Source organism: Rhipicephalus microplus, chromosome 9 (assembly GCF_043290135.1).
Source record: "Rhipicephalus microplus isolate Deutch F79 chromosome 9, USDA_Rmic, whole genome shotgun sequence".
NCBI classification, from domain to species: Eukaryota; Metazoa; Arthropoda; class Arachnida; order Ixodida; family Ixodidae; genus Rhipicephalus; species Rhipicephalus microplus.
Window position 1 is genome coordinate 37,273,227 of NC_134708.1, and position 27,752 is coordinate 37,300,978.

At 41.3% G+C, this 27,752-nt stretch overlaps 2 protein-coding genes across 2 annotated transcripts; one reads left to right on the plus strand and one right to left on the minus strand.

Moving 5' to 3' along the window:
* Positions 1-351: 351 nt before the first annotated feature.
* LOC119163686 (uncharacterized) lies at positions 352-12,145 on the minus strand. The gene is made up of 6 exons (XM_037415745.2): positions 11,931-12,145; positions 9,940-10,085; positions 7,295-7,378; positions 6,614-6,652; positions 5,255-5,305; positions 352-529 (listed from the first exon to the last, which is right to left on the minus strand). Exons 1-6 carry the CDS (start codon positions 11,992-11,994, stop codon positions 485-487), a joined length of 429 nt encoding a protein of 142 aa, XP_037271642.1. The 5' UTR covers positions 11,995-12,145; the 3' UTR covers positions 352-484.
* Positions 12,146-18,969: 6,824 nt separating this feature from the next.
* LOC119164975 (uncharacterized) lies at positions 18,970-26,918 on the plus strand. The gene is made up of 6 exons (XM_037417173.2): positions 18,970-19,134; positions 20,053-20,201; positions 20,983-21,063; positions 21,677-21,715; positions 23,420-23,470; positions 26,772-26,918. Exons 1-6 carry the CDS (start codon positions 19,014-19,016, stop codon positions 26,799-26,801), a joined length of 471 nt encoding a protein of 156 aa, XP_037273070.2. The 5' UTR covers positions 18,970-19,013; the 3' UTR covers positions 26,802-26,918.
* Positions 26,919-27,752: the final 834 nt, after the last annotated feature.

Consider the following 27,752-nt stretch of genomic DNA (forward strand, 5'->3'; position numbering starts at 1 on the left):
GGCGTTCGGCTGCTAACTGGAAAGCTGCTGATTCTATCTCAGCTTCTTTGGTCACATTTTGGTGGAGCCGAAATGGTAGCTGCCCGGGCGCTGTGCTCTGTCATTGTACATCAGAGGACACCAAATGATCCAAATGGCCAGATCTTGGCACTCTGATATTTTTATATAAAAACACTCGGGTATTAGGTCGTAAAGCTAGAGATATTCTTCTTATTCCCATTATTCTTATGTGCTTGTACATGCAACGTTGTCAAAACATTGGCGCTGCCCCAGTGAAACTGAAGCGGCTTTTATGCATACGGAACAGCAGGAAAAGGTCACAGGCAACAAAATATGAATCGTCATAAGGTGTTTATTGTAGTGACGTTTATTAAGCCACAATAAACGACAAACAACGCAGCGATTCACACTTTTGTTCTTCGCTTCAGCAGAACAGCTCAGACCAGGCGAACGCCCCTCGGCTGCTGTCGGGTAGTATGGTGGCTCAAGCACCTGCTTCCAGTGCTGCCAGTTTAGGAAGAAAGCAAGCCTGAAAAAAAAATAGGTGACACAGGTTTGTTTCCATAGTTTACAACTTTTTTGCCAACGTTGTTTGAATCAACGTTGACCAAAACTGTTGATCGCCAACGTTGAACGTCACGAAGCAAACCACCTCCTTTCGTCCTTACCGCGGGCAATACAATTGTACTTTTCAAAAACTGAAATAAACAAGAACATAACTCGCCGAAAGGTCACTCATGTGCATGACCGCGAAGTGTGTTTAGCTGTTTTGTCTCATAAGAGAAAGCACGTACCCTATCGTTCCTAATCTGTGTGACTGTCCCGTATCTATTGAATGCTTTTTTTTTTGGATTGACCACGTCATGCTGTGACGAATATGTTTTCTAAAGACAATGTTGGCTCTGACCTACGCTATCATGTCAAATTTACGCCGATACAACCTAAACTGGAGACAGTGGAAACAAAAATATGCGCACTTTTTAGCCCCCCTTCCCCAAAAAGGTCCTGTTTCAATCCACCAGGTCTGTGCATACTGTTCCTAACTCTTTTTTTGTTTTTGTTCTAGTCTTCATTGTTTTTAATAGCGTTGTTCGTTTTTACAATAGTATTATCATCGTGGTGATATCTGGCTCTAAGGTAGCCAGCCATACAATATTAGTTATGTAATATTTACACGTGGCATAACATTGAGTTGGTCTCAAGCAGCAGTGCAGCTCACACACGAACATCCTACTGCTGAGCGGACTAAGTTAAAGGTGAGCGTGGTGGCTACGCGTATTTCCTCCAAATGAGAACTTTTAGACTCACCTATATAGGACTGTATATATGTATATATGCTCTTTGGCTCTTTTATTCTTTATATTCAACAATCAAGTGAAAAGGGGGTAGCCGCCGTCAAGCAACGGTGACATCTACCGCTTCGTTTATTTTTCATTTCACTTAAAGAAGTGTGAGCTTCTTCACCTTCCTGCTGGACGCCTCTGAGGGTATATCCAACTATACGTCGTTAACGTCAGCGATATAAACGCAACAACACACCATGTTTTAACTGATATTGTATGAATGCCCCACCGCGGTGGTCTAGTGTCTAAGGTTCTCGGCTGTTGACCTGCAGGTCGCGGGTTCGAATCCCGGCTGCTGCGACTGCATTTCCGACGGAGGCTAAAACTCTGTGGGCCCGTGTGGTCAGATTAGGGTGCACGCTAAAGAACCCCAGGTGGTCGAAATTCCCGGAGCCATTCACTATGGCGTCTCTAATAATCATATGGTGGTTTTGGGAAGTTAAGCTAAACACATCAATTATCAAATCAATCAACATTGTATGAATATTGAAAATCATGTTTCTTATCCCATCATAACGCCTTTGACCCAGAGGGTATCGTGAAATAAGTAGATACATTATTTGTACAAAATACACGAAACGCGGAAAAAAACATGGTATTTTGAGAAAAGCCACCTCAGAGAAATGATACAGGCGCTCTATATTTCATGTAATGTGTCTACTCGGGAATCAAGTCATGCCAGTAGACAGACACAGCGCATCCACCTTTTAGTTTCTCTTCCCATTTTAGAAGTATGATTGCATTTTTGTGCACCAAACGTATTTGTCTTTTTGCTGGTCCCTTTTACTTGATTAGTTATTGTATGTAGTATCAAGTGCTTGCATTTCATAGTCTCCACCCTCCATTGAAAATGTATGAGTGTCTGAGAACATAGACGCACGGCCATTGCGGGGCCCTTGGCAACACAGGCATATGAATTGGGCAGCATGATAGTTGCGCAAATATATATGTCCAAAAAAAACCAAATATTTAGACAACTCGTAAAAAAAACAGTGAACTAAGCTTCTCACATAACTGAAATGTTTTTATATAAGTAAATACAATGACTTCGTGCTTTTGTGAGCAACTTAGTTAATTTTAGTAGTTTTTATGAACATTATTTAAACAATCGCACAAAAAACTTACTGGCCATGACAATGTGGATAATCTAATCAACGTGAAATAGTGTAAAAAAATTCAAGCACTAGTTCGCAGTAAAACCTTTAGTATCGAAAAAAAACGTACACAATCATCAGTGTGCCAAGCGCTGATGAAAGTGAAAACGCCTAGCCTGCGCATTCAATTTCTGTAAAATTGTCGGTTTTGGATTGCCCCGACATGGTGGTCTAATGGCTAAGGTACTCAGCTGCTGACCCGCAGGTCGCGGGTTCATATCCCGACTGCGGCGGCTGCATTTCCGGTGGAGGCGGAAATGCTGTAGGCCCGTGTGCTCAGATTTGAGTGCACGTTAAAGAACCCCAGGTGGTCGAAATTTCCGGAGCCCTCCACTACGGCGTCTCTCGTAATCATATGGTGGTCTTGGGACGTTAAACCCCACATCATCATCATCATCATCAGCCTGACTACGTCCACTGCAGGACAAAGGCCTCTCCCATGTTCCGCCAGTTAACCCGGTCCTGTGCTTGCTGCTGCCAATTTATACCCGCAAATTTCTTAATCTCATCTGCCCACCTAACCTTCTGTCTCCCCCTAACCCGCTTCCCTTCTCTGGGAATCCAGTCAGTTACCCTTAATGACCAGCGGTTATCCTGTCTACGCGCTACATGCCCTGCCCATGTCCATTTCTTCTTCTTGATTTCAGCTATGATATCCTTAACCCCCGTTTGTTCCCTAATCCACTCTGCTCTCTTCTTGTCTCTTAAGGTTACACCTACCATTTTTCTTTCCATTGCTCGCTGCGTCGTCCTCAATTTAAGCTGAACCCTCTTTGTAAGTCTCCAGGTTTCTGCTCCGTAGCTAAGTACCGGCAAGATACAGCTGTTATATACCTTCCTCTTGAGGGATAGTGGCAATCTACCTGTCATAATTTGAGAGTGCTTGCCGAATGTGCTCCACCCCATTCTTATTCTTCTAGTTACTTCAATCTCGTGGTTCGGCTCTGCGGTTATTACCTGCCCTAAGTAGACATAGTCTTTTACAACTTCAAGTGCACTATTACCTATCTCGAAGCGCTGCTCCTTGCCGAGGTTGTTGTACATTACTTTCGTTTTCTGCAGATTAATTTTAAGACCCACCTTTCTGCTCTCCTTGTCTAACTCCGTAATCATGAGTTGCAATTCGTCCCCCGAGTTACTCAGCAATGCAATGTCATCGGCGAAGCGCAGGTTACTAAGGTATTCTCCATTGACTCTTATCCCTAACTGTTCCCATTCTAGGCTTCTGAAAACCTCCTGTAAGCACGCGGTAAATAGCATTGGGGAAATTGTGTCCCCCTGCCTTACACCCTTCTTGATTGGTATTCTGTTGCTTTCGTTATGAAGCACTATGGTAGCAGTTGATCCCCTGTAGATTTCTTCCAGAATGTTTATATATACTTCATCTACGCCCTGATTCCGCAGTGTTTGCATGACGGATGATATTTCTACTGAATCAAACGCCTTCTCGTAATCTATGAAGGCTATGTATAGTGGTTGGTTATACTCTGAGCATTTCTCTATTACCTGATTTATAGTATGAATGTGGTCAATTGTTGAGTAGCCTGTTCGAAATCCTGCTTGTTCCTTTGGTTGATTGAATTCTAATGTTTTCTTTACTCTGTTAGCAATTACCTTTGTAAATAGCTTGTATACTACAGAGAGCAAGCTGATCGGCCTGTAATTCTTCAAGTCCTTGTCATCTCCTTTCTTATGTATTAAGATGATGTTAGCGTTCTTCCAAGACTCTGGTACTTTTCCCGTCAGGAGACACCTCGTCAATAGAGTGGCTAGTTTTTCTAACACAATCTGTCTTCCATCTTTCAGCAGATCTGATGTTACCCGATCCTCACCAGCAGCTTTGCCTCTGTGCATGCTCTCCAAAGCTTTTCTGACTTCTTCTATCGTTACCGGTGGGGTGTCGTCTGGGTTACTGCTAGTTCTTATAGTATTAAGGTCGTGGTTGTCTCGGCTACTGTACAGATCTCTGTAAAACTCCTCCGCTATTTTAACTATCCTATCCATATTGGTAGTTATTTTGCCTTCTTTGTCCCTTAGTGCATACATCCGACTTTTGCCTATCCCAAGTTTCCTCTTCAATGCTTTGACACTTCCTCCATTTTTCAGAGCGTGTTCAATTCTCTCCATGTTATACCTTCTTACATCGCATACCTTACGTCTATTTATTATACCTTACGTCTATATTATTAAACCCCACATATCAATCAATTAATCGGTTTTGGATTCATCTAACTTTCAGAAAAAAAGGCCCAAATATTCCTACGATATTGTATTGACTATAGTTTGCACTTACTGTTTCGTTTGGCAGCTTGATGATGTTCACCTGGCCATTAATGAACATTGTAAAGTATGCTTTAAATTTTAAGTGCAAGAAAGCTTGAGTTTAACTGTTCTTCAGAAGGCAGATACTAGAAAAAGCATGTAGTATTTTTTTTCTGTATGTCAGGTGGCCGTCATTTTACCACTGTTTTTTGCTGTAATAATGACACAGCGAACAGAGAAAAAAAATCCTCATGGAACCTCCAGAAATACTTGGAAATCTTTTTAAGCAAGTGTTTTCCTTTCAACTTGCTCAAAAGTTCTTTCTGTAGTACTGTGTTAGCGACCACGAAAATGAGTCTAGAATATCCATGGCTTAACATCTCGCTTAATCTCTGGCTCACACCTGCTTGTTGTTTTCTTGGCTTTAAGATATACGCATGCTTGTCCGTACTTATTCCCATCACACATTGTTAAGCACCCCCGCATTGTACCTACCTTGATGGCGTCGTAGACTGCGCTTTCTTTTTCAGTCGGTGGTGTTGATTCCTGCGTTCCGAATGACACTTTGTTCAGCAAGGCAGCGTTCAGACAGCAGTCGCATCTATCGTAAGTGTCGTATCACTCAACAGCTGTATCCTCTGTTTGCGTAGATAGGAGAGATCACGTTTGTCCACAAAGGTCTTTTCATTACGACGCGTTTTTTCACGGCGTGCCAATTACCACTTTGTATAGGCGTTGCATCCTCGCTAACGTTGCATCTAAGCAAGGTGCGAGTATTTGCCCATGGTGTGGGCAGGTTGAGCTAGAAGGACGATGCGACGAGCACTTCTATTGTTCGTCAGCCTTCTAATCCGGCCAATCAACCGCACAGACATGTTACTACATGTCTTTCAAGACTCGTATCAAGATGCGTAAACTTCGGAGGCTGGAAGCCCCGTGAACGAAAAGTAAAAATGTATCATGCCTTTCCCATTGGCCGTACGGAAGAGTCACATCAGTATTTATCCTAAAAGTGGCATGCCCGTCAACATACATTCACTTACTTCAAATAAATTAAGCTCTCTACGCTATATACAACAACGTCCAAACAAGCTCATAACGTTGCTTGTGTTTACTCGTACGTTCCTAACCGAGGATCTGTACGTAGTGCACCTAGTCTGAACGTTGCTTATGAATAAAGAAGCAGCCAAGCGACATGGCGACGATAAGAAAAAGTTTTACTGGCTATGCTTGTATTTCTCGCCGAGTGTGTCGCTATGTATGAAGCAGCATAACAACTACGCTTTGTTGGAAGGGTATTCCATTAAAAATCCTGCCTTTTCTACCACCAATGTCTGCTACCACCGCTCATTAGGAGAAAGTAAAACTTAATAAGAAGAATGGTGCTCACGAGATATTTTGTCACTACATAAATTGTTCTTCAGAGTGTGAAGTAATAAATATTTGAGACAAACATAAATTTTGGCTATTTTTATGCTTTGTATACTCTGACGAAGGCAGTCTGACTGCTGTCAGAATAAAGTTAGCGAAAACGTGCAATGCCTCCAAAAAATGGGTTCCTGTTTTTCCTAGGCCTGCCTGCGTGGCACGTTCATTATCTGTCTTTTTCTTTTTACAATTTCATCTGTGCCATCTTTTCTCAAGTTATCCGGCACTGCCATGACATTTTAAAGCATCCACAGTGTTTTTCTATGCTCTCTAACTGAGGACGCCGATCTTGCAGTATTAATCCTTCAGGACTTCCGTCTGTATAATTGTGTTTTGTACGTTACGTAGTGCACAAGAAGGCTCTAATTGAAACTGATCTGACTGAACGTAGTTCATGCAAACTTTCGATATAATTAGACAACGTACCTTGAACCGCTTTGAAGCCTCCCTAAAGCACTGGTGTTCCTAAAAAAGAAAGGATAGAACGACAAAACATTATCGTTTTTTTCTTACAGCATGGTGACAGAAAACTGATTTTCGCAATTTCAGTCACAGTTTCCGTGAAATTACGTCGTCTTCTTTTTTGCCACTTCTGATTTGTAATAATTCTTAGACACGTGATTTTCAGGACAGCCCGAAACACATCTACTTAATTTCACGATGACTGCATAACTGTTAGCTCAAAATAAAATGCCTGCACGCTCAGACAAAGACACCGTGGTGACGTGAAATGTAGAAAAAAAGCAATTTATCATGCATCCTAAAATTTTGGTCAGTATTTTTTTCCAACATGCAACTACGTACTGAATCTTCGAGCAATATACTTAGTCGCAAGTTTCATGCATGTTAGCTGCTATTTAGAGAACATGATAAAGGCATCGTTAGCGAAGGCGAGCGAATACTCTTTCTACGCCAGAAAGCGTTGAATTATTGAGTAAATATCAATTTCGTATGGGGTGGGTGGGGGGATCAAAAGTTCTCCGGTCACGTCCGATAAGAATACCTGGGATAATGGCCTGGAAACTTCTGACCCTGCCCCCTGTACGCATTCGTGCAATACGTCATTGAATGATATATCGCTTAATGACAATGAAAATTTATACTTACAGCAACGTCCCTTTCGGTAGCATCTGCAATGTCAGATTTTGTTGCAGCACACTTTGTTGCCTCCTTGGTTATCGGTACAGTGTACTGAAATGAAATAGTTATATTCTCATAAATTTCTGTCTCAGAAACAATGCCTGATGTTCAGTGTCAAACAAGACACCAGTTGAGTGCCATGAGTGGCTCAAGCAAGCAACATTGCGTAACTGTAACTGCTGCACCTCGTTTCTGATTTTTCCATGATTGCCATAATATCTCTCGAAATGAAATATTCTTAATGCAACTGCTGAAAGGCAAACAAATGCTCTAGACAATAAATTAAGAGAGAGAGAGATGAAAAGAAGGCTGGAAGGTTAACCAGATATGGGCATCCGGTTTGATACCAAACCCTGAGGGCGGGGAAATAGGGGCAAGAAAGAGGGTGTATAGAGAAATATATAGAAAGGAGGAGGAGAAAATGCACGTGCAATCAGCAGATACCCACACACGGGAAGGGCGTTCTCGCTACAAACGTTCAGAAAGGCTGGTCGATTACAAGAAAAGTGCGCTATAGCGCTTTCAGAACCTTCTTTTGTGACGTTGCGTTCCGGCGACATTGTAAACTCTGTCCTTCGACAGAAGTTTATTATCTAGTTTGTTCTCTCTGCATTAGGTGATGAAGTCCTGTCGATGCTTCGCCGAACATACATGGTCCCTTTGGGTAAACTGTGGCTAGGCGTTGCGTTTACGCTTTTCGCATTAGGATGGCCGACACCGCAGCTTGTGACCACTGTGGCAACGAAGAAACCATTTGACATATCTTTAGTGGCTGCCTACGGTATAGTGAACGACGACTTTGTCTCATAGGTGACAAATCTAAATTCTTTTACTCATAGAATCTAATCAAAATGTTCCTTGGAAATATAAGAGCGATAATAAAAGATAAAACCACCCTACCGTGAAGTATTGCCCAAGGTTGAAAATATAAACTGGCTGTTAACTGGACAATGGAGCTTCTAAAAGTGCTGTCAAAACATAAATGGTGACATCACAATGCTCTGCATTGTCAGAAGCCACTCATCATTGCTTTCTCTTGCATTCTTACACTAATCGATTAACTTGAAACGGGGAAGGCAGATGTCGTAACAGGCAGTTGTGTTGCTTGCACTAATAATGTTGTGCCTGTCTATTTTGCCTAAACAAGTAAGTTCGCAGGCTGAGTACTTGAAATCCGGTAACGGCACTTTTAACTGACTCGTTGTCTGTGTGATATTCTGTTTCCTCGTCTGGTGAGGCACCTATACTGAAACTTTTTCAATTACTAAATAGCTAGTTCTGTGTCATCTTAGATGAATTCTATTCATCTCGGTTCCGGGCCATAAAGTTCTAGTTTACAACCAAAATAGCTGATTCGCTTGCAAGAGTGTCTCTCTCCATGCCGATAATTTTTGTTTTGCTTTTAGTCACACGCATCACGGTGGCACGATTTCGCACTCATACAATCAGGCAAAGTTTACCAGACCCAGCACTGACTACTTCTCTGGATTACAAACGCCTTTAATTTTCCTGGCGCAGTTATCTGGCTAGTTCAAGGATTATGGAAGTTGCCATCACGAAATCTCCTTCCCGCGTTACCTGCCTCAATTTCTATTTTTATGGATCAGGCTTACTGAATTCCTTTTTGTATTTTTTTCTGTAATCAGGAAGAAACGATTGGTCACTTTTTTATATCTTGTCGCCGATTCAAATCATTGAGGAAGAGTATACTGGTACCGCTACTTCAGCGATTGCGCCTGGAATTCTCAGAAGTTGTTCTTCTTTTGCTTGGGGTACTGCTCTGGGGTACAGCCAAAGGGGTGCTCTACTTGCCGTTCAGTACAATGTCACTGTGACTCAAAGAGTATCCTGCTAAATTAGGCATGCATACATTATTTGTGCCTTAAATACAATTACAATATATACAGTACCTGATTAGTAGACCTAAGAATATTATAATGCTGTAAATATGGGAAGAATTCCTTTTCTCCTCGGCGAAGCCCCGCCAATGGTGATGTACCTCGTGCGGAGGACAAGAAAAAAAACGTAATTTAGTGTTTGCCGCTGCCAAGATTGTACTCTAAGTGGCTCCATCAGCGATTCGTTTGCTTGTTGAAAAAAAAAACTGCGCTGATGAAGTTGGTTGCCTGCCCATTTTATTTATTTGAATATATTATTTTTTATCGTCTGTCTGACTGACTGATCGATTGACCGATTGATCGATCGGCTGATCTCAGCTGCTAGTATTTGATTTGTACACTGCCCTCTCAATTATTTATGCCTAATACTAATTTTGCTTTTTTGTGGAGTTGCAAGCAGCACTATCGAAGAAAAGTTTTCCGAATAAAAAGAAGTGTGTTATGTATATACGTTTTCAATATCTTGAGCACTTTGAAAAGTCATATTTTATAACTTTGTTTTTGTGGTGCACAACAAGTTGTCCTGAAGTTGTAGAAAATTTCATGTGATGGTTATTTGGTATAATGTTGTTTCTTTGGATGGAAGTTTAAGGATAACTTACAAACAGAACAGGCTATCTAAAATTTACAAGCTGGTCTGAACTACGCAGCATAGATGAAATATAAAGAGACTGTTCAAAAGAGCACGACTGTCTTACTAAACTATGAAGTTACCTTTTTAAGCAGTTCGATGCCCTCCTCATTCTGCTCGGCAGCACAGTCTTGAAGAATCTTCACTCTTGCCAAGATTTTCTCAGCCAGTGCGTCACTGCCAGCGTTTTCTCGAATAGCTTCCTCGATGAGTTTAGCCACATCTTCAGCTGCGAGATAATTATGCTCAGAAATAAAAGAATTATGCGCGCTTTGTAATAAGTGTCTTAATCTTGTTTTACAAAAGTCACCACATTTGTATAGAATGCTGGAACGGCATGCCCTGGAGGGTTGTAACCAACAACGAGTAAATGAAACAGGCTTTCACGCATAATCGTTTTTAAGTACGAAGCATTTTTTCATGTCCTCTACGAGCTTTGACTATCTATCTATCTATCTATCTATCTATCTATCTATCTATCTATATATCTATCTATCTATCTATCTATCTATCTATCTATCTATCTATCTATCTATCTATCTATCTATCTATCTATCCATCTATCTATCTATCCATCTATCTATCCATCTATCTATCCATCCATCTATCCATCCATCTATCTATCCATCTATCTATCCATCTATCTATCTATCTATCTATCTATCTATCTATCTATCTATCTATCTATCTATCTATCTATCTATCTATCTATCTATCTATCTATCTATCTATCAGGCGCGTTTGGGACCATTTTGAAAGGCTTTCCACTGCACGTAAAAGTTCGCCACTTCGTGGAAGCACTTGTCTCTAATGCTGGAATAATTTGTCATGAAAATTGAGAAATCACATTATCAGTAATCTTTGCCCTCCATCCCCTTTTATAAGCCTACGAAACTTATCTATATACGCTGGCGCTGTTGGAAATGTAAAAATTTCTAATCTACAAAGTTCGCTAAACAATATTGAACATTGGTTTTTGTGAATCTGAGTTTGAAATTATATTACCATAGACTAAGTGACATTGAAAAATCCTCAAGGTAAGAAAGCTGCTTTAGAACGTCAAGCTTTCCCGTATGCGTTCAGTTTGTCAATGGCGTTCAAGCACAATAAAATTTTCATAACTCGAGAACGTTTAAACTTAAGTGCACCTAATGTAAGTGCCACAATTCGATATGTCACGGCTATGACCTCAAAAGACGCACAAATAAAGGGTGCCTTTGTATATTTAATTATCGCCTAGGAATGTCTCGACTTTATCAATATGATTTATTTTAGTATTGTTGATCGTGCATAACTGATACAGTGGGCTGGCGGTTAGGACGCTGGTCTGTTGACCCAAAAGTTGTAGTATTGAACTCTGGCCATGGGATTGGTGCTTGGACGAAAAAAATTCTAGAGGGCCGTAGGCTTAGGTTTAGGTGCATGGTAAATCACCCAAGGTGGTCTAAATTTGCGGAATCCTTCATTGCAGTGTTTTTCATAATTGCATAATTTTGGATGTTAAAACACAAGAAGTAATATTAATTTTCCAGCTGGTAGATTGAGCAAGCTAGCCTGAATTTTTGTTTAATGAATTTTCGCCTAATTAGTCACTTCACAGCACAAGTGCTTTCAAAATGTTTTGTTTTAGCACTTTGTTTTAGTCGGCGCGACTTTGAAAACTCAAAAAGTGGAAACCACAGAAAAGTGCAAGAGTTCTAGTCGCAGGAAATATTTTACGGCAGATTGTTACATATACCTTGCCAGCGCTTACTTTACAAGTGGTATTGATAAATATGAAAATCTTGTCAATGTGAGCGCGTTTGCCTATGCAGTTTATAAATTTTTTTACAACTCACAACAGAAATATCCCCATGTGTTTCAGAGCATGACACAGTCTTCTGTTCTCAAATTATTTTAAATCTGCCATTGTACCTCGTGTTTTTTCTCTTTAAAAGAGCTCTTGTATTTAGGTGATAATCTTTATAGCATGTTTGTTGAAAGTATCTAAAGTAAACCTTCCGTGCTAATAATCGCATGTGAACTCACCTTCGTCGGCGGCTACCAGGCACACATTAATCGCACGTGAACTCACCTTCGTCGGCGGCTACCAGGCACACAAAGCCTAGGCAAAGACACAGCAGAAAACCCGTCTTCATCGTGCAGCTGTGCTTGCGTTTAACTAGTAGACGATATCAACACGAAGATGGCGTATCAAGTCGCAGCGAAATCCAGACGTGTCGAACTGGAATCGACGCGGTATTTTATATACTACCGGTGTGCATCACCAGGTCATCAGCTAGATGACGCTGGTGTCCTCGCGTTGCGGCGGAACCCACCTAGCAAAAGTGTTTATAAACTACGAGACGCAAACGACTCTTGCAGTGAGCGAGAGAGCATTCGAAAATCAAGAATCAAGAAGATGGGAAGATTAGAATGGAAACCGCCAAGGTCTACAATAATGGGGCGTCAACTCAACTTTTTTTTCTTCAGTTCAATCGCGAAAGGAAGTTGGTCGCGCAAGGTGGCACCTCTTGATAGTCCTTCACGCGCTGCTATGCATGGAAAAACCAGTTTGCCTAATGCCTTCCTGATAGAACGCGTCTGATATTTCAAGTCGGTAGTGAACAGCCCTTCACTAAGATGCGCATCTCCCAGAAAGGCGTTGGTTTTTTTTTTTACTTGCACATTTAGAGATTGAGTTGTCAGCCGTGACCGACATATAAAGTGACGAGGAAGTTTTCTAAGCATCGATTATTTTTCCAAATGCTTGTCTCGAACATAAAATATATTAGGGGACTACGTGCGGTGCGTATTTGCCCATGCAATAATCGTTCGATTGACATACTTTAGGAATATGTTTTGGTCACATTGCTATTAGGTTGGGAAGAGAGAACGATAAAGAGAGGGGGGACCTATTTTGAGAGGGTGGTAAACTCTTCTGAAGAAAATGTCAAGGCGTTAGTTAAAGTTGTCAGATGAAAACTCATTTGGCAATCTATAACTAAGACATGTGATGAAAGTCACTTGACTTCAATAATTTCGTACGCGTGTTCTGTGTGGCGGTAAAAGAAAAAATATCCCCATGCTGCCATGAAGATGACATTGAAAGGCTGAACTAATATTTTTCATGTGCCTATCCTTTTTCTGTGCTGCTTCTGAGCCAAAATCATCGGATTGCACAGGCAGGAAAACGACTGTGCTATTCAGCATATTACACCATGAACAAACATGTCCAATGGTCAGTCAGTGTGAAGTGCCCTTGTGTTCATGTCACATAGCATTGCCCTTACGCTTCTTTTGTACAATCCTTTTGGATTCCTCTATAAGTTGTCACTTACTGATGCATACGACGGACTTGCTGCGTCGTCTTGCCCGAACCAAACAGATACACCAGAACAGAATAGAACGCGAAATTTGTCTCCAACAGGCATTCTTGTTGGTTTTGTTTGTTTGTTTGTCATTATGCTGAATGCTTCCGTGCCTGCAAACCTTTGACAATGCAGACGTGCATATCAATTGCAATAGATGACTACAGCAACAACACTTTTACATAACTTGCAACGCAATGATGCTGAATCTTAGGTCTTTATTATTGTACTACGTGTTATATGTCCTGAGTAAGTGTGCAAGGTAAAATAACCTTTATTAAAGCAAAATATAGTTAACATGCCGATTGGAGTCTGAAGCTGCAGCGGGTTTATACCAATTCCTCACACAAAAAGCGTCCAAAGTACAAGAGATTCGCACTGGCCTAGAATGCGAACCTGGGGCCAATACTTTTGCGAGATGTTCGTTTGAACACTTCAGCTGATTATAATGTTGATGAAGCACTGAACAACTGGGCGTCAACAGCCGACACATGACACGGCATGTAAAAACACTGGACCACCTTGAGAGCGTCCGCAGCACCACTTCACCTCGTAGTAGCGGGCAGTATTCGTTGTAATAATCCGCACAATCTGGAACACTATATACGGAAAACCAGCCATGGCCCTCCGAGATTTCGCTTTACCCAAATGGCATCAAAGACGTCCGCTCCCTCTTTGGTGAAAGTTACTGTTCCAAGCAGCAAAAGATAAAGCCACTCCAACTCAAAAATTTGTCATTGTTTGAAGCAAGCGTGGTGATAAAAAGGTTTCTACAAGATAGCCTCAGTCCGGGAATGTGCTTGCAGATGGAGTACATATAATTTTGATGTGAGTATGACATCCCCTGAAACACAACGCAAGGTTGTAGAATCTGACATCCCCCGCCGCGGTAGTCTAGTGGCTGAAGTATTCGGCTGCTGAACCGCAGGTCGTGGGATCGAATCCCGACTGAGGCGGCTGCATTTCTGATGGAGGCGGAAATGTTGTAGGCCCGTGTGCTCGGATTTGGGTGCACATTAAGGAACCCCAGGTGGTCGAAATTTCCGGAGCCCTCCACTACGGCGTCTCTCATAATCATATGGTGGTTTTGGGACGTTAAACCCCCCTTATCAATCAATAAAAATCTGACAAAAACTTTTAGTGGATGTAAGTGAAATAAAACCATTGAGGTTACATGGTTATCGGTGCTTGATCATTTGTGCATAACGTAATGATTCCTTAGTCATTATTTTAAGCCTCACTCTCAGGTTGAAGAATCAGGTACCGTGGATATACACAAGTAAGTGGTCGCGAAGCAGTGTTACGTAAAACAAGGTCCAGCCTAATCACAAAAAAGGAAGGTTTACACAGAAAAAAAAGTAACCATTACTTTCAAGTTCTAGAAGTTTTTAGTTCAGATGCTCTACAACACCCGATTATGTGTACTCTTAAAATGTGCAAGCTGTGTGGGTATAATAAACAGTGACTGTTGAGCATGCCGAATATTGGCAACGTAACCACGATGTACATTTGTACATTTGTTGAGAATGAGTCATAAAAGAAATACCATTGCATGTTCTGCTGCGTTTTTGAAGCATCGTTTATTCTTCAAAAGAAGGGAGACAAAATATTATCCATGCTATGCCACTTGCAACAGTGAGTGCCCGCAAAGAGTTTGGGCAGACCATTTAAGACCTATGTGTATACCCGTGACGTAGTACCATTAATCTGTGTGAAGACGACCGCGGGTACAAGCATGAGAAGCAACTTAAAACTTCGGTTGAACTGGTGGCACTGTTAGGCAATGTATGAGCAAAGGCGCGCTGCGAAGCTTACTGCGAGCAATCATAGCATTGATGCTAACACTAGCTCATCAAGAAATAACGTACATGTTAGCAGGAAGAAGTGCCCTGAAAAGAAGCGCCACTAGAGTATTAGATATTATATAGAAATGTTGGAATCCCAAGTGATTCCAAGAGAGCGGCGTGGACTGAAGAGGAGATCGAGGTTTATTTGTGCGTGCAACTTGAATATAAGCATATGGAGACGAAGAAAACATGTAAAAATAATGTATGTATTTTTCAAATGGGCACTAAAACAGCAATATATTCGTGTATTTCTGTGTGACAAGTTGAAGAAGCCATAAAATGTATCAAAATGTTTACACTTTTTTACAATGAGAACAATTACCTCAGTTGGTACAGTATCTGACGCGTTATTAAAAGGTTGTAAGTTCGGTCACTGCCCTCCGGCAAGTTCCCCTTTCATATACATTTTTTTTTGTCAGATCTACATTACAAAAACTTCCGAAAATCTCCACTATAATTTCCTTTTTGTTATTATCTGTTATGTTTCATTATTATACGTCTTTACAACAAATGTTCGACAGTTCAGAGTGCAATGTAGTCTACTATGGGAGAGCAATACTCAGTTCCTGTACAAAATACAGACAAAGTATTGTAAATTCCGTGTCTTCAGACTATCGCTATAGAAATAAATTAGCAGACTCAGTTAGTCTTTTTCTATTTTTTTGACGTGCGTATTTGTCGCACGTACAACTCTATAAATACACATGATAACTCTCTTTGAAAATTGTTTTGGACTTCTCGGATCATCACGACACTACAAAAGAGAGTTCATTTGCATCTTTAAACTGTGCTATGGTTGTGAAATTGGGACTTAGCAGGAAGTGGCGGATACCTTTTTTTGTTTTCGTAGTGCGTATCTCAGAGAGGAAAAAATATCAACCTTCACACCAGCGGTGCCAAGACTGACAATAGATCATAGCATGGTTGCTGTCTTTTTTGTGTAATTTTTGTTCTTTGTTCTGTTTGTTGCTTGTGTCTATTTTGTGCACAAGTTTCTTCTTATTTACTTTGTTCTGTTCCTCACTTTATTTTATTTTTCTCTCCTGCTTTTCCGAGCTTTGTACCTTTATTTTTTTTATTTTATGACCTAGCTCTGTTTCTCTGATCTATTTTTTGTATCTGCTCCTCTTAATTTCTTGTCATCACCGCCTTCATCATTTATTGACACTTCAGGATGAAACTCACCACCACCATTTGGTTATACTTGTTCAATAGAAATAACGTATAACAAGTTTTTTTTATTAACCATTGCCGTACGCTATCTCTCTTTCATTCCTGTTCTCCATACATACGAGAGAATTCACGTTACACGGTAACAGCATTTTTCGTTATTCCTTCGAACACGTCAATGCAAACAGCAAATTTTGTATAAAAATCGATACTTCAGCGTTTGATAAGCCATTCACGAAATACATGACAAAGGAATTTCGGAAATGCCGCAATGAAACCATGGGAACGTGAATCACTGTGCGTAAATGAATAAAGCCGCGTCTTTTACAACATTTCATCATGCTGGAATGCCAAATCCTCTAAGTTTCGGAAACCCCTCAAACTTACAGCAGCGTCTTTCTCCGCAGTTACAGTGGTGCTAGACTTCGTGGTGGTGCACTCTGTTCCTTCAGAGGCATAATTTGCAGAAACATTTGAAACTCCCAATTTTAAAAGCGACCTTTCAGGTGCTAGCTTTATTTTTATGCAATACTCCTAAAAAAAAACCATGCTTGCTATAGCCGGACTCTTAAAGTGCTTTCATTTTAAAAAAGAACTGTGATAAAAAGCCTTCCTTAAATTCTCTGAGTATTATTCTCGCTTGCTGCTATAGTGTTATTTAGAACGTAGGTGCACCATAAAAGAACATGGACAGAGCAACCAGTTATACTTCATAATCTTTTATGGCTACGTTAGCGCGTGAATGGCTGAACTATAGTACACTATAGCTTGAACAAAGCTCAACCAAAATTGCATGGGTGGGACATTTATTTCCGCCCTTCTCCGTTTCATTGCGACAACGTTGAGGCCTCTAGAAGGCCACTATGAAGGTAAAAAACATAGCCTGTTTTTAGTGTAATCTACGTTTACCTATATGTTGCATCTCGGTAACGAGAATTCGAAGTCATCAAGACCCATAATAGGCTCGCTGAAGTATACGTTACGTTAAGCCAGGGGAACCCTCCTAATCTAGTAGAAGTCTCGTATGAAAGAAACTCACTTGCGCAATCACGACACTAGCTGCGTGCGACGGTGTTGGAACCGGAAAAAAGGTGTTGTTTTTCAGAGTGTTCGACCATGGAGCGACGGTCCTTCGCGTTGAAGACTTCTTTTTTTAAATTTCTAGGCACCATCTCTACACCACTACGTGACACCAAGAGAGATGTATATTCATAACGGGTGCAGTCTGTAAGCATATTTTAGCTACACGCACTACGCAAAATCACGTTGAACTAAATAGCCATAAGTAAGGAACATGAGAAACAGCAAAGGCAGTGAAATTGACCAGTTTACGATGACTGGCATGTTACCATACAATAGGGCCATTGGAAGAGTTATACAGAGATGGAAAAAAAGATATAGAAAGGACAAAGGGGAAACCCGCACGCAATTTTACTGTCTTCACAGTCAAGTCTGCGCAAGTCTGTTGAAAGTTGTCTGCAACGTTTTGAACGGTTCTTTTGTCGCGACCATCCGAACAAAATACAAGCACACATGCTATTACCTTGATGTTACTCCATATTTTCCCGAAGATCGAGGCCTAAATATTCAGAGAATTTTTCGTGGGAGCCGTTTTATGATAAAAGTTTACTATACATGCGGAAGCATTATTCAGCTGTACAAAGCAGTCTAACTCTTGAAAATGGCTCACGGATCGTTGTAGTCAAGAGATGTAGACTATAAAGCCGCTTTGAGTGGTGAGGGCAGAGTGGGTCAGGGAATCAACGTGTGTTAAGGACATCGTAGTAAAAAAAATCAAGAATTGACATGAACAGGGCTTGTAGCGCGTAGGCGAGATAACTGCTGGTCATTATGGTCATTATGCGTACCCAAATGAGTCCCACAATAAGGCAAACGCGCGATGGGAAGACAAAAAGTTAGGCAGTCAGATGAGATTGCGAAGGTTACCGCTATAACAGGGCCGTCGCAAGCAGTGGACTGGGTTTATTGTCGGGACATGGGAGAGGCCTTGATAATGATGAAGATCATGTTTATAAGTTATTGGTGTGATGACGACCTCAGCCCATGGATTACACTGATAGCGTATTTCGCGTAACATTAAACAATACGTTTGTTTAACATGCTGCGTTAAAATAATTTGGACTCGTCTAACTTTCGCTTCATGTATATCACACTTATCACCCTTCGTAGTCACTACATTGCACTCAATGTCGAGTTCATACTGCCCTAACTCCTTCTGTGATAGCTCAATTGAGGAGGAAAAACAAAGGTTTTATACCATTATTGATCACTTATTCCTTATGCATCTGTTATTAGTAATTATGTTTGAGAAAACAATACAATTGGGGTGAAACCAACATGTTAATTATGTCGTCAACTAAGGAGAGAAAATGATGATACAATATCAACTGACACAAGGGCAAGCACAATAACATGCCCTTTGAAGCGGCATCCGTGCAGAGGAAACAGCTCCCCCGGTCCGCGCTGGGTCGCGGCAGCGGGACCGGATATTATGCATCTTTTTTTTCCTGAAGAAGGCCCTCTTGAATAATTCGTGGTGTTGCTCTACACATGCTTACACGAGCCAAACATCATGCCACTTTTGTCGGGATGAGCCCGAAGGCCATTGTTTCCAAACGTCCCGCGTCCCGCCTTCATCTTATCGTCTAATCGAATGTTCATCACAAATGACGCGTGATGCGCAAATGTTCTTTTTGTCTTGTACCTCCGGTGTCCCTTCAGTGCGATTTCAGTGAAGCGGAACATCTGAAGATCCGTTTAAAAACGGCCATGTTCGCTCCCGGCGAACGCTTTAGGGTCCATCCTTACATCGCACGAGGGTCGGCAATGGATTTCCGCTTTCTCGTCGCCTCCATTCTGTTGTTTGGAGCAACGATAGGATACGTACAAGGTAACTATACACTCCATAGCGTTCACTACTGTCTCAAAAGAACGGGCTAATTTTGGGCGTCTTTCAGCCACAAACCCAAAAATCGTCAGCTACCTCGCGTGCCTCTCTTTGCCGTGTACTTATGGGTCACGATAACTTTGGATCAAAAGCGGCGTGCGTGCCATCGCCGTGAGGTATACAATTATCGATAGGAATTTAGCGAGCGGGCTGTTCTTTTTTTTCCAAAATCGTACGCAAGTATGCTACAATGTCATTATTGCGTGTGATGAAGGCATCCCAATACCGCCCACTTTCTTTATTGTGCTTAACACATTTTCACCTGTATATTTTAAAGCAGTCGCTAAAGCCGTAGTGTAAATTTTGGGTCTACCTTCTCCTGCTTTATCGGTACGCAGCCGGTACTTCGAGGTAACTAAAGGTGCATTCGCAAGTGACGTGACATAGTTGTGTTTATAGTAAAATAGTGCGCGTATATCATGCACAAGAACAACAGAAAAAAAGAGAAAAAACAAATACAAGCAAGGTAAACAACTGGTTATTGTTGTCTTAATTTAACACGATCAGTAGATTGTAATTGATTTCAGAGTGTTTTTTTGTCTAATGCGCAGTGGTGTGTACTTATGAAACGACATACAATGCATGCAATGTTACAGCCTCCCCACAGTATCTCAGTCAGTATTGAATTACAGTTTATTAGAATATAATAATTTGAAAACTTGCGATATATAAACCAAGAACGCTGTGAACATGACTGAAAGTAAAGCATACCAACATCGTTGACATTCTGCATTTGGTAATCAGTATACTTATAGTCCTAGAGTCGCTAAATCAATGGTGTCCACCGGTGTGAGTTATCCGCCTGCAACTTTGTGATGAAGGACCTGTCTTACATATTTACTTTCTATGGGGTTGATTTAGCGCAAGGAGGCCTGTTGGAGATTGTTAAATCGCTTATCGACGAGAAGATCACCGATGCTGACACGAAGCAGCTTGTTATTTCCAAGTTTCCAGAGATTCAGGCCTGCCTCATGGGTATGGCCACCATGACGCCTGAAGTCGCCATGCAGGTTAATGTTTCTTTATACTTTACGAAAAGCAGAACAGGCCACCTTTCGTTTTAGTAGCGTAGTGTTCTGCTTGTGTTGGTTTCATATGATATACCTATTAGCCCACAAAGTGACAAGGTAATAAAAGACGTTGGGACACCGACTCACTAATTTCGCCTGTGGGTTCTCCCCTCGGCATTGATCTGGGCGTTTACCATCTCTTAGTGCTCTCGTCTTGCTGAGTCGTAACACGTGTATCTCACAATTCGGGTTTCACTCTCTCACGCCAGTAATTTCATACAGCAGGGCAGTTCTGCGGAGTACCCGAAATTTCGTACTTCCGACGTTTTATTGAAATGGTGTGGCTGGCGGAAACAGCTTCTCGTTGTTGTTTGAGAGGCTTCATCAACTGTACTAAAGATAAAATAAAGATTGCAGAATTTTGGCACAGTACTATCCAACAGCACGTTAACCACAAATATCGCCTTTGCATCTATTTTACGTACATGTATTCAGCGGCGACAATTCCACAGAGAAGAACTTGGGTTTCATAAAGCTCGCTTTTTTGTTTGATTAAGTTGTTCGTTAGTGAATGACACCTGCTTCATATATAAAATGATGACGTTCTTTAAGAAAACAAGCAAACTCTGTTGCTTGTTTCCGCCACTGCAGAAATAGCTTGCGACAGCTGAAAACTGAAACATTTGTCAGGCCCAATGCACGAACAGTGTTGTTCTTACAATGTGAGATTGCAGTGATAACCAGCCAATAATTTTTAAGCTGCTTCTTTACTACTTTTAAGGTCATCAACCAGATGATACCAGCCCTAAACAATTGCGGAGTACAGTTGTCGGCTGTTCCTGATGACCAGAAATCAAGCCTTGTAAGTGACTCTTCTTTCATATTCGTATCTTAGGCCTATAAATACTATTTGCATCCAATGCGACTAACCTCATTATAACTAAGATTTCCTTTCAGCACGAACCTTTTAGGTAGTGTCTCTTCAACATATCAATTCACATTTTCATTAAAATTACTTTGTACTCACTTCATTTTTCAAGCATAACTACCCAGATAGGCATTGTCTTCGATTCCACATTTTCCCGGACTAATCACACACTGGGTTTGGCTATGCAATATCAACATTTTTAGTCAATCATTACTAATAATGCGTTCGAGATCAACGAGGGATCAAAGTGATTATGCATTATAGAATTTACCGGAAACCTGTATATATGTGCTAATGAGTGAATTAACTTCTAACAATATTGGCCCATAGGAGTATTAGGACAAATGTATAAAGGGTAATAATGACTTGTACGGACGACTTCCAACCAGTGACATTTCAATAAGGAGTGGTGTATGTACCAATACTACCCTCTCAAGATAAACTACGGTAATCAGTATGAATACACAATGATTTGTTAATAAGTATAGGGTAATTTTAAAAAACATTTTCCAAAAAGATATTTGTGCCGCCTTTTTTATTATTTCAGTACGTCAGTTGCTCGCAAGAGGCGGTTGCCAGAGTGAAGGTGAGTTTTCAAATAGTCTGCTGCCGAATGAATTAGGTTCATATTACAGGTACAACTAGTTTCACGTTAAAGATTTACTTCACTGACACTACTGCTGAAGCCCACCACCTACACTCTTGACCGTGGTGATTCTATATTCAGCAGCTCGTTAGGAGTTAGCAATGCTTGATCGACCCGCCAACAAATTTTTCATGTTCTTTCTCTTAAGGAAGAGTTGACAGGATTCGCGTTTTTGCTTCTTAGAATCACACCATTACACCACTAATATTTATATTATGTGTTGTCTTTATTCTTGAATATCCGAGAACGCACAAAAAGGAATGCATGAACTAGGCAATCAATATGAGTCATCAGAATTCTGAAGCGAAGTAGTTCGTTATATAACACTAGAAAAGCCCCCCAAAATAGAACAGTGGACACTGGGACACAGAGCTGCGTCCTATGTGGTCACTGTCTTATTTATTGCGTCGTTATGGCACAAAAGTGAGTCATTGCTTTTCTAATAGTTTCACGCACCGATCCCACAAAAATACGTTGAAGATCTATTTTCGATAGCCCGATCAAAGCTTAACAATTACTGCTATATCCACGTGGTTAAAGAAAAGAAACCAGTGCACTCATCTTCCACATTACAGGAGTGTCTGCATCTTGCTGCGTCACAGTCAATTTCCTATACGCTGCTAAAAGAGTGACTTTCAGCCTCTACCTACAATGGTCACCTTCCTATGAAGGCGATAGATATGCAGTCATGAGTTCTTGAGCTCTACAACACAGAAAGCTATCAAAGCTAACCTAGGGCCACTGAATGTTGTCTTCACGTGAAACAACACATATTAACAGAGTTAACTTGAGCAACAGTCTGAATAAATAACTGCTGAAGATTGCGAGTAAAGTGACCCATGTACCCTTTGTCTGAAGCTTCGTTCGAGGCCGTGGCGGTAGCATCTCAGTGCAAGCAAAGTGCTAGAGTTTCCGCTTACTGTGCAAAGTTAGCGCTTGTTTGTGGAAACCAGGTGACCAAAATTTCTGAAAAAGTTTACTACGGCTTGTCTGAAAATCAAATTTTGGTTTGCCCGCGTAAAACCCCATAAATTGTGTTTGAAATTGTGTCGTGAATCCCATGCGTCTGGCACTGTACGTTTTTCTTCTTGAATTGTTAGTCTTTTTGTGAATGCCTTGTCATTGTATTATTGTATTTGCCCCTCCTGCATGGGCCAGCATATTGGCCTCCAGTATCGATAAATAAATAAATAAATAAATAAATAAATAAATAAATAAATAAATAAATAAATATGAAGTGCTCCGGTACACAACTTTTTTATTGTGACCAAGACTTGCTTTTAGGGCATAATATTTTTGGTAAATGTGTGCCGTTAGGCCGGTGATGTGTATGAATTGAAGTAGTGCCTTGTAGAATCTGTTTTCATGTATCCAGCGGTTGTAGCTGGCTGTGTCGCTGTAGCGAAGGCCAGCTTGAGCGAGGTGACGGGAGCGTTCTGGCTGCAACCCTTTCGGTACCCAGCGGCTTCCGGTATGTTTCGATGCGACCACCTCTTAAAACCTACATGGTGCATCGAAGTATAATAGTAGCTCGTAACTATAGCTTCCTATGTGAACATATATCCCCCAGCTATTTCGGCCCAATGACCTTACCTTGGATACAATAATTTTTGCTGCTGGTTACTTGGAGTTACTCTCTTACAGACGGCCACCGGTATGGGCGCGGATGATGCGAAAATTTTCGATGATGGAATGGTATGTATATCTTTATTTAAATTTTTAATAGATATATTTAAACACAATAGTGTGAGCACAAACATTGTGTTCACTTTTGCTGCATCGTAAAATTGTCTACAGCGACCACACACAAATACCTGGCATATCGCCATGTTCTGTAGAATTCTGTATTATGATCATGTTTATCACATGTTGTGAGTCAACAAAGTTCTTGAGACTTTTAATTACTTGTCTAACATAAATTTACCTTATTTCGGGTTATCTAATGCTGGTTTATTTTATGACGACTTATTTGTACAGCCACCCACTGTTGGATGTACTCATAAAAGTGGACGAGGTCAATGAATAAGTATTTTCAAAGGAAAGATGCTTAATTTATATAAATCTGTCGAATAACCACAACTTCTAACCACCCCAAATCATTTCGTGGAAGCTACACAACTTGACGAAACTTTTCAAAGGCTACATACATAAAGCGAGTAACAATCCGCGGTATTTGCAGTGACAGTGGCGTAGCGTTGTGTTGCGCTGATATAAGGTACAATAGCTCTAAAATTCACTAGTGCTCCACACGGTTTTAGAAAAAAATTGGGAAACTCTAAAGCTTCGCCTTTAGAGTTGAACGCGATAGCAAAATCTGGGCCCTAGTGCGCCCTTCAATTGCTAAGTTCACACTTATTATTATGTTTTGTTACACACAAACACACACACACGCACACACGCACGCACGCACACAGTAGATTGTACCAGCGCGCGTGCACGAATGGTACATAGACGTTCTTGATCTAAATAAAAAGTCGCATGGCCTCCAAAATACACGCCTTGCTCGCCATCTCGCAGGCCATAAAGAGTCTCACAACGCCTCACAGATGGCAGCACATTATCTAGCGTTGGCTGTTTGCTTTATCAACGCCTCTGGAAAGGCGTTGATCAAGCAAACATATCTACTAGACAAACATAGTTGTCCATTTTTATAGGTGTTTGAAAGTTCCTGTCTGTTTTTAGCGGCGATGGCTGCAATATCTTAGACTTTTTTGACGTACGTTTATTGCCTCCCAAACACGTCTACGATTTGCCGATAGGGCTCGATTTTGTCGTGACACCTGTCAAACAAAATGCGTTAAGGAGACTCCTTCTACTTTATGGCATTTATGTAGTATTTTTTTTCGAAGCACCTGGAAGTAACATCAGGGCTTTGTGGTAGGACACCTGCTTTCTACAAGAACAGTGCGGGTTCAATTCTCAATTTTATTCTTTGTTCTATTTGCTTATTTCTCGATTTTTCGCTCACAAACCATTTTTCGCCCTCAACCAATGGTGCCAACGCCGATGGCAGGATTTGTGCGACACGAGCTCTCCAATCCTATCGCGTTAAAAATCTCGCGTTTAAAATTCAGATTGCCAAATAGCTGGAATAATTGTTTGTAGCATATCCTCATCCAAAGAATGATATAGAAAGAAAGCATTATTGTTCCAAGAGGGAATTGGTTGTCTTCATTCTTGGCAACAGGCCACATCAATCAAAATAGACGTGGGCCTTTGCTGTTATCTGGTATTGACATTTACCAGATTCCACTGGTTCTTGAAACTCTTAAAAAAATTAGGGGACCCTTAAGGTTCGCCTTTATGAGTTGAACGTGATAGCGAAATCTGGCCCCTGGTGCACCCTTCAACCGCTAAGTGCATACTTATTCATATGTTTTGTTAGAAACACACGCACGAACACAAGCACGCACACAGTAAATTGGACCAGCGCACGCTATTATCACTGAATGGGCTCGTTTTTGTTGTGATATTTGTCGAACAAAACGTGTTAAAGGGGCCCTGAAACACTTTTTCAAGTAACCATGGAATGAATTCACTAGAAGAGCTTATTTCTTCACGAAGTCAACGCCGCGAAAATTTTAAGAATTCGTCAATTGCGAGTGGAGTTACAAAGGTGTGTCGCATGCTGCAATTGTATTATCTCTTGTCTCGTCCCGACGAAATCGCTTGAGGCTAAGCAGGGAGGAGTGGCAGGGCAAAGAAACTACCACGTCTCGTGACCTTGAGCACTTTCTCTTTTTCGAATGCGTGGTTTTTTTTAGTGTGATCAAGCGCGTGCGTGTGGACAAGGGCCTCCCACGGCTATCTCAGTAACTTAATTTTTTGGTCACAGACGCACAGATGATTTTTCGCTCACAGCCAACGGGGCTGACGCCGGCAGCGGGTTTTCTGCGGCACGAGCTCTTTAACGCTATCACGTTAAAAATATAGTTGATCCCCCTTTTTAGGATTTGGTTTACGCGAAAGTGAAACGTTTCCTCGCAGAGGACACACTTCACTTTCTTTCCCGTTAGACCGGTAGTTCAGGATTCATTGTGCATTGTTCCGCCACAAGGGCGAATAAATAAATGCTGCAGCAACAAAGTGCAATGCAACGTGAAGAAAGGCAAGCAGCTGTCAACTTGCAGGGCACACCTCAAGCAGATAGCGCGCACGAAAGGAGCACACACAGGACGAGCGCGAACAAACAGCTGTCAAAGCCTGACACTTCGAGCACGCTGCTAAAACAAAAAGAACGACGCATGAAACGACCACGCAAGTATACATCTTCACGAGCGCAAACAACGGCACCGATTCTTACCTCGCATGTCAGCAGCGCGCTTTTCGCTTAAACGCGGCCGCGGCAGCGAGTGAAGTAACGTCCGTGTTCTATTTAACTACTGTAACATGGAAGCAAGCTTGCGGGAAGCACAATATGTACAGAGCGCCCGAATACTTAGATAAGCGCACGCGTGCTATTGAGCCACCAGGTTCGATAACATCTGTACGCACTTTGACCCCGTCATGTGGAGGCACGCGAGCACATCGACGCACAAGGTGAAGCGGAACGATAACCTTTAACGCACGAGCGGACAACGCGCACTTATCGTGCCCTCTTGTAACTTATTGCGAAAACGCGCTGAAATTCCGAGCTCGGAGGGCTTCCAGCGGTAGATGGCGTATATATATGACTCGCCATCAACATGTCAGAGAAGAATGACGTGGTGGCTCAATCGTCATCGCGCGATGAAGAGCGCGAAGTCGCTGGTTCCATGACCCGCAGCGCAACTTCTCTTTCGTTCTTTTTCCTTTTGCAACCAATTACAAAATAGTTTACAGTGTCATATTTGTCCCAGAATTACGTCACGGGGCTGTGGTGAACCCCGGCATGAAACACTTTCGTGTTAAAAATTTTAAACATTACCATTTCTCCGATGGTATCTTTCGCGCAGCAGTTTTAACAATTCTCGCTTGAGTACGTAACCTTGCTCCCTATACTTTTATTTCTTTACAGGAATGTCTGCAAAAGGCCCTCGGTTTCTAGGATTCAGTACCACTGTGCTTTTGCTTGCGTTGCAGTCTGCCATGAAGTAGATAAACAGGAAGCGAGAGTTTAGGAGGTCTAATGTACTCATTTGAATAAAGTACGCTTCTTGCAATACACGCTGTACGGACTGCGTTTTGTGAATTAGAGATTTGCCCTTAACCATGCACGATGCTATGGACGTTTTCATACAGGCTTAGTTGCATTTCACCTACACACTGTGCGTGCGTGATGTATTTAATCGTTTAAAAAAACGAGACTCTATTTTGAAATAAAGAAAAAATACTTAGAGACCTCTGAATCATAGACAATGATTGATATGTGGTGTTTAACGTCTCAAAACCACTATATGATTATGAGAGACGCCGCAGTGGGAGGCTGCGGGAATTTAAACCAACTGGGGTTCTTTAACGTGCACCCAAATCTGAGCACACAGGCCTACAGCAATTTCACCTCCATCGAAGATGCAGGCGCCGCAGCCGGGATTCGATCCCGCGACATACGAGTCAGCAGCCGAATACCTTAGCCACTGAACCCCCACGGCGGGGCTGAACGCACTCATTACAATTGAAGTACGACTAGATGACGAGGTAAAGAATAACGAAAAAGGAAAAAGTTATTCTTCTAAGTTTTTTTTTTCAAATTTACTGATAATATTTTGGCTAAAGTAATCTGGAAGTTAATTTAAACCTTATCTGGCACAAGGTTCTCTTAAGTAGTTGCTTGCCTCGTAGTTTTTATTTTATTTTGCTTATTTACTTTTGTGTATTTATTTATTTGTTGGTTGAGTGCATTGACTGCAATCAGTTTTTTATGGGGATATTCTGCGTTGTCGGGTTAACGAGATTGCTCAATTATGCGCAGTTCTTTTATCCCCACCTCCATAATTTTTTCGCCATAGCATACAGAGCTAAAAATGACAATTTTAATGGGAAGTCTTCTTCGAAATCG

Excerpts from the sequence above, each read along its gene's own strand:
- LOC119163686 (XM_037415745.2), bottom strand. The coding sequence starts at position 11,994 with ATGAAGACGGGTTTTCTGCTGTGTCTTTGCCTAGGCTTTGTGTGCCTG. Across the intron at positions 7,379-9,939 it reads GCATCGAACTGCTTAAAAAG|TACACTGTACCGATAACCAA; the intron begins GTAACTTCATAG and ends ATTTCATTTCAG. Across the intron at positions 5,306-6,613 it reads AGGCTTCAAAGCGGTTCAAG|GAATCAACACCACCGACTGA; the intron begins GTACGTTGTCTA and ends TTCGGAACGCAG.
- LOC119164975 (XM_037417173.2), top strand. The coding sequence starts at position 19,014 with ATGTTCGCTCCCGGCGAACGCTTTAGGGTCCATCCTTACATCGCACGA. Across the intron at positions 19,135-20,052 it reads AACGATAGGATACGTACAAG|CGCAAGGAGGCCTGTTGGAG; the intron begins GTAACTATACAC and ends GGGTTGATTTAG. Across the intron at positions 23,471-26,771 it reads AAATTTTCGATGATGGAATG|GAATGTCTGCAAAAGGCCCT; the intron begins GTATGTATATCT and ends ATTTCTTTACAG.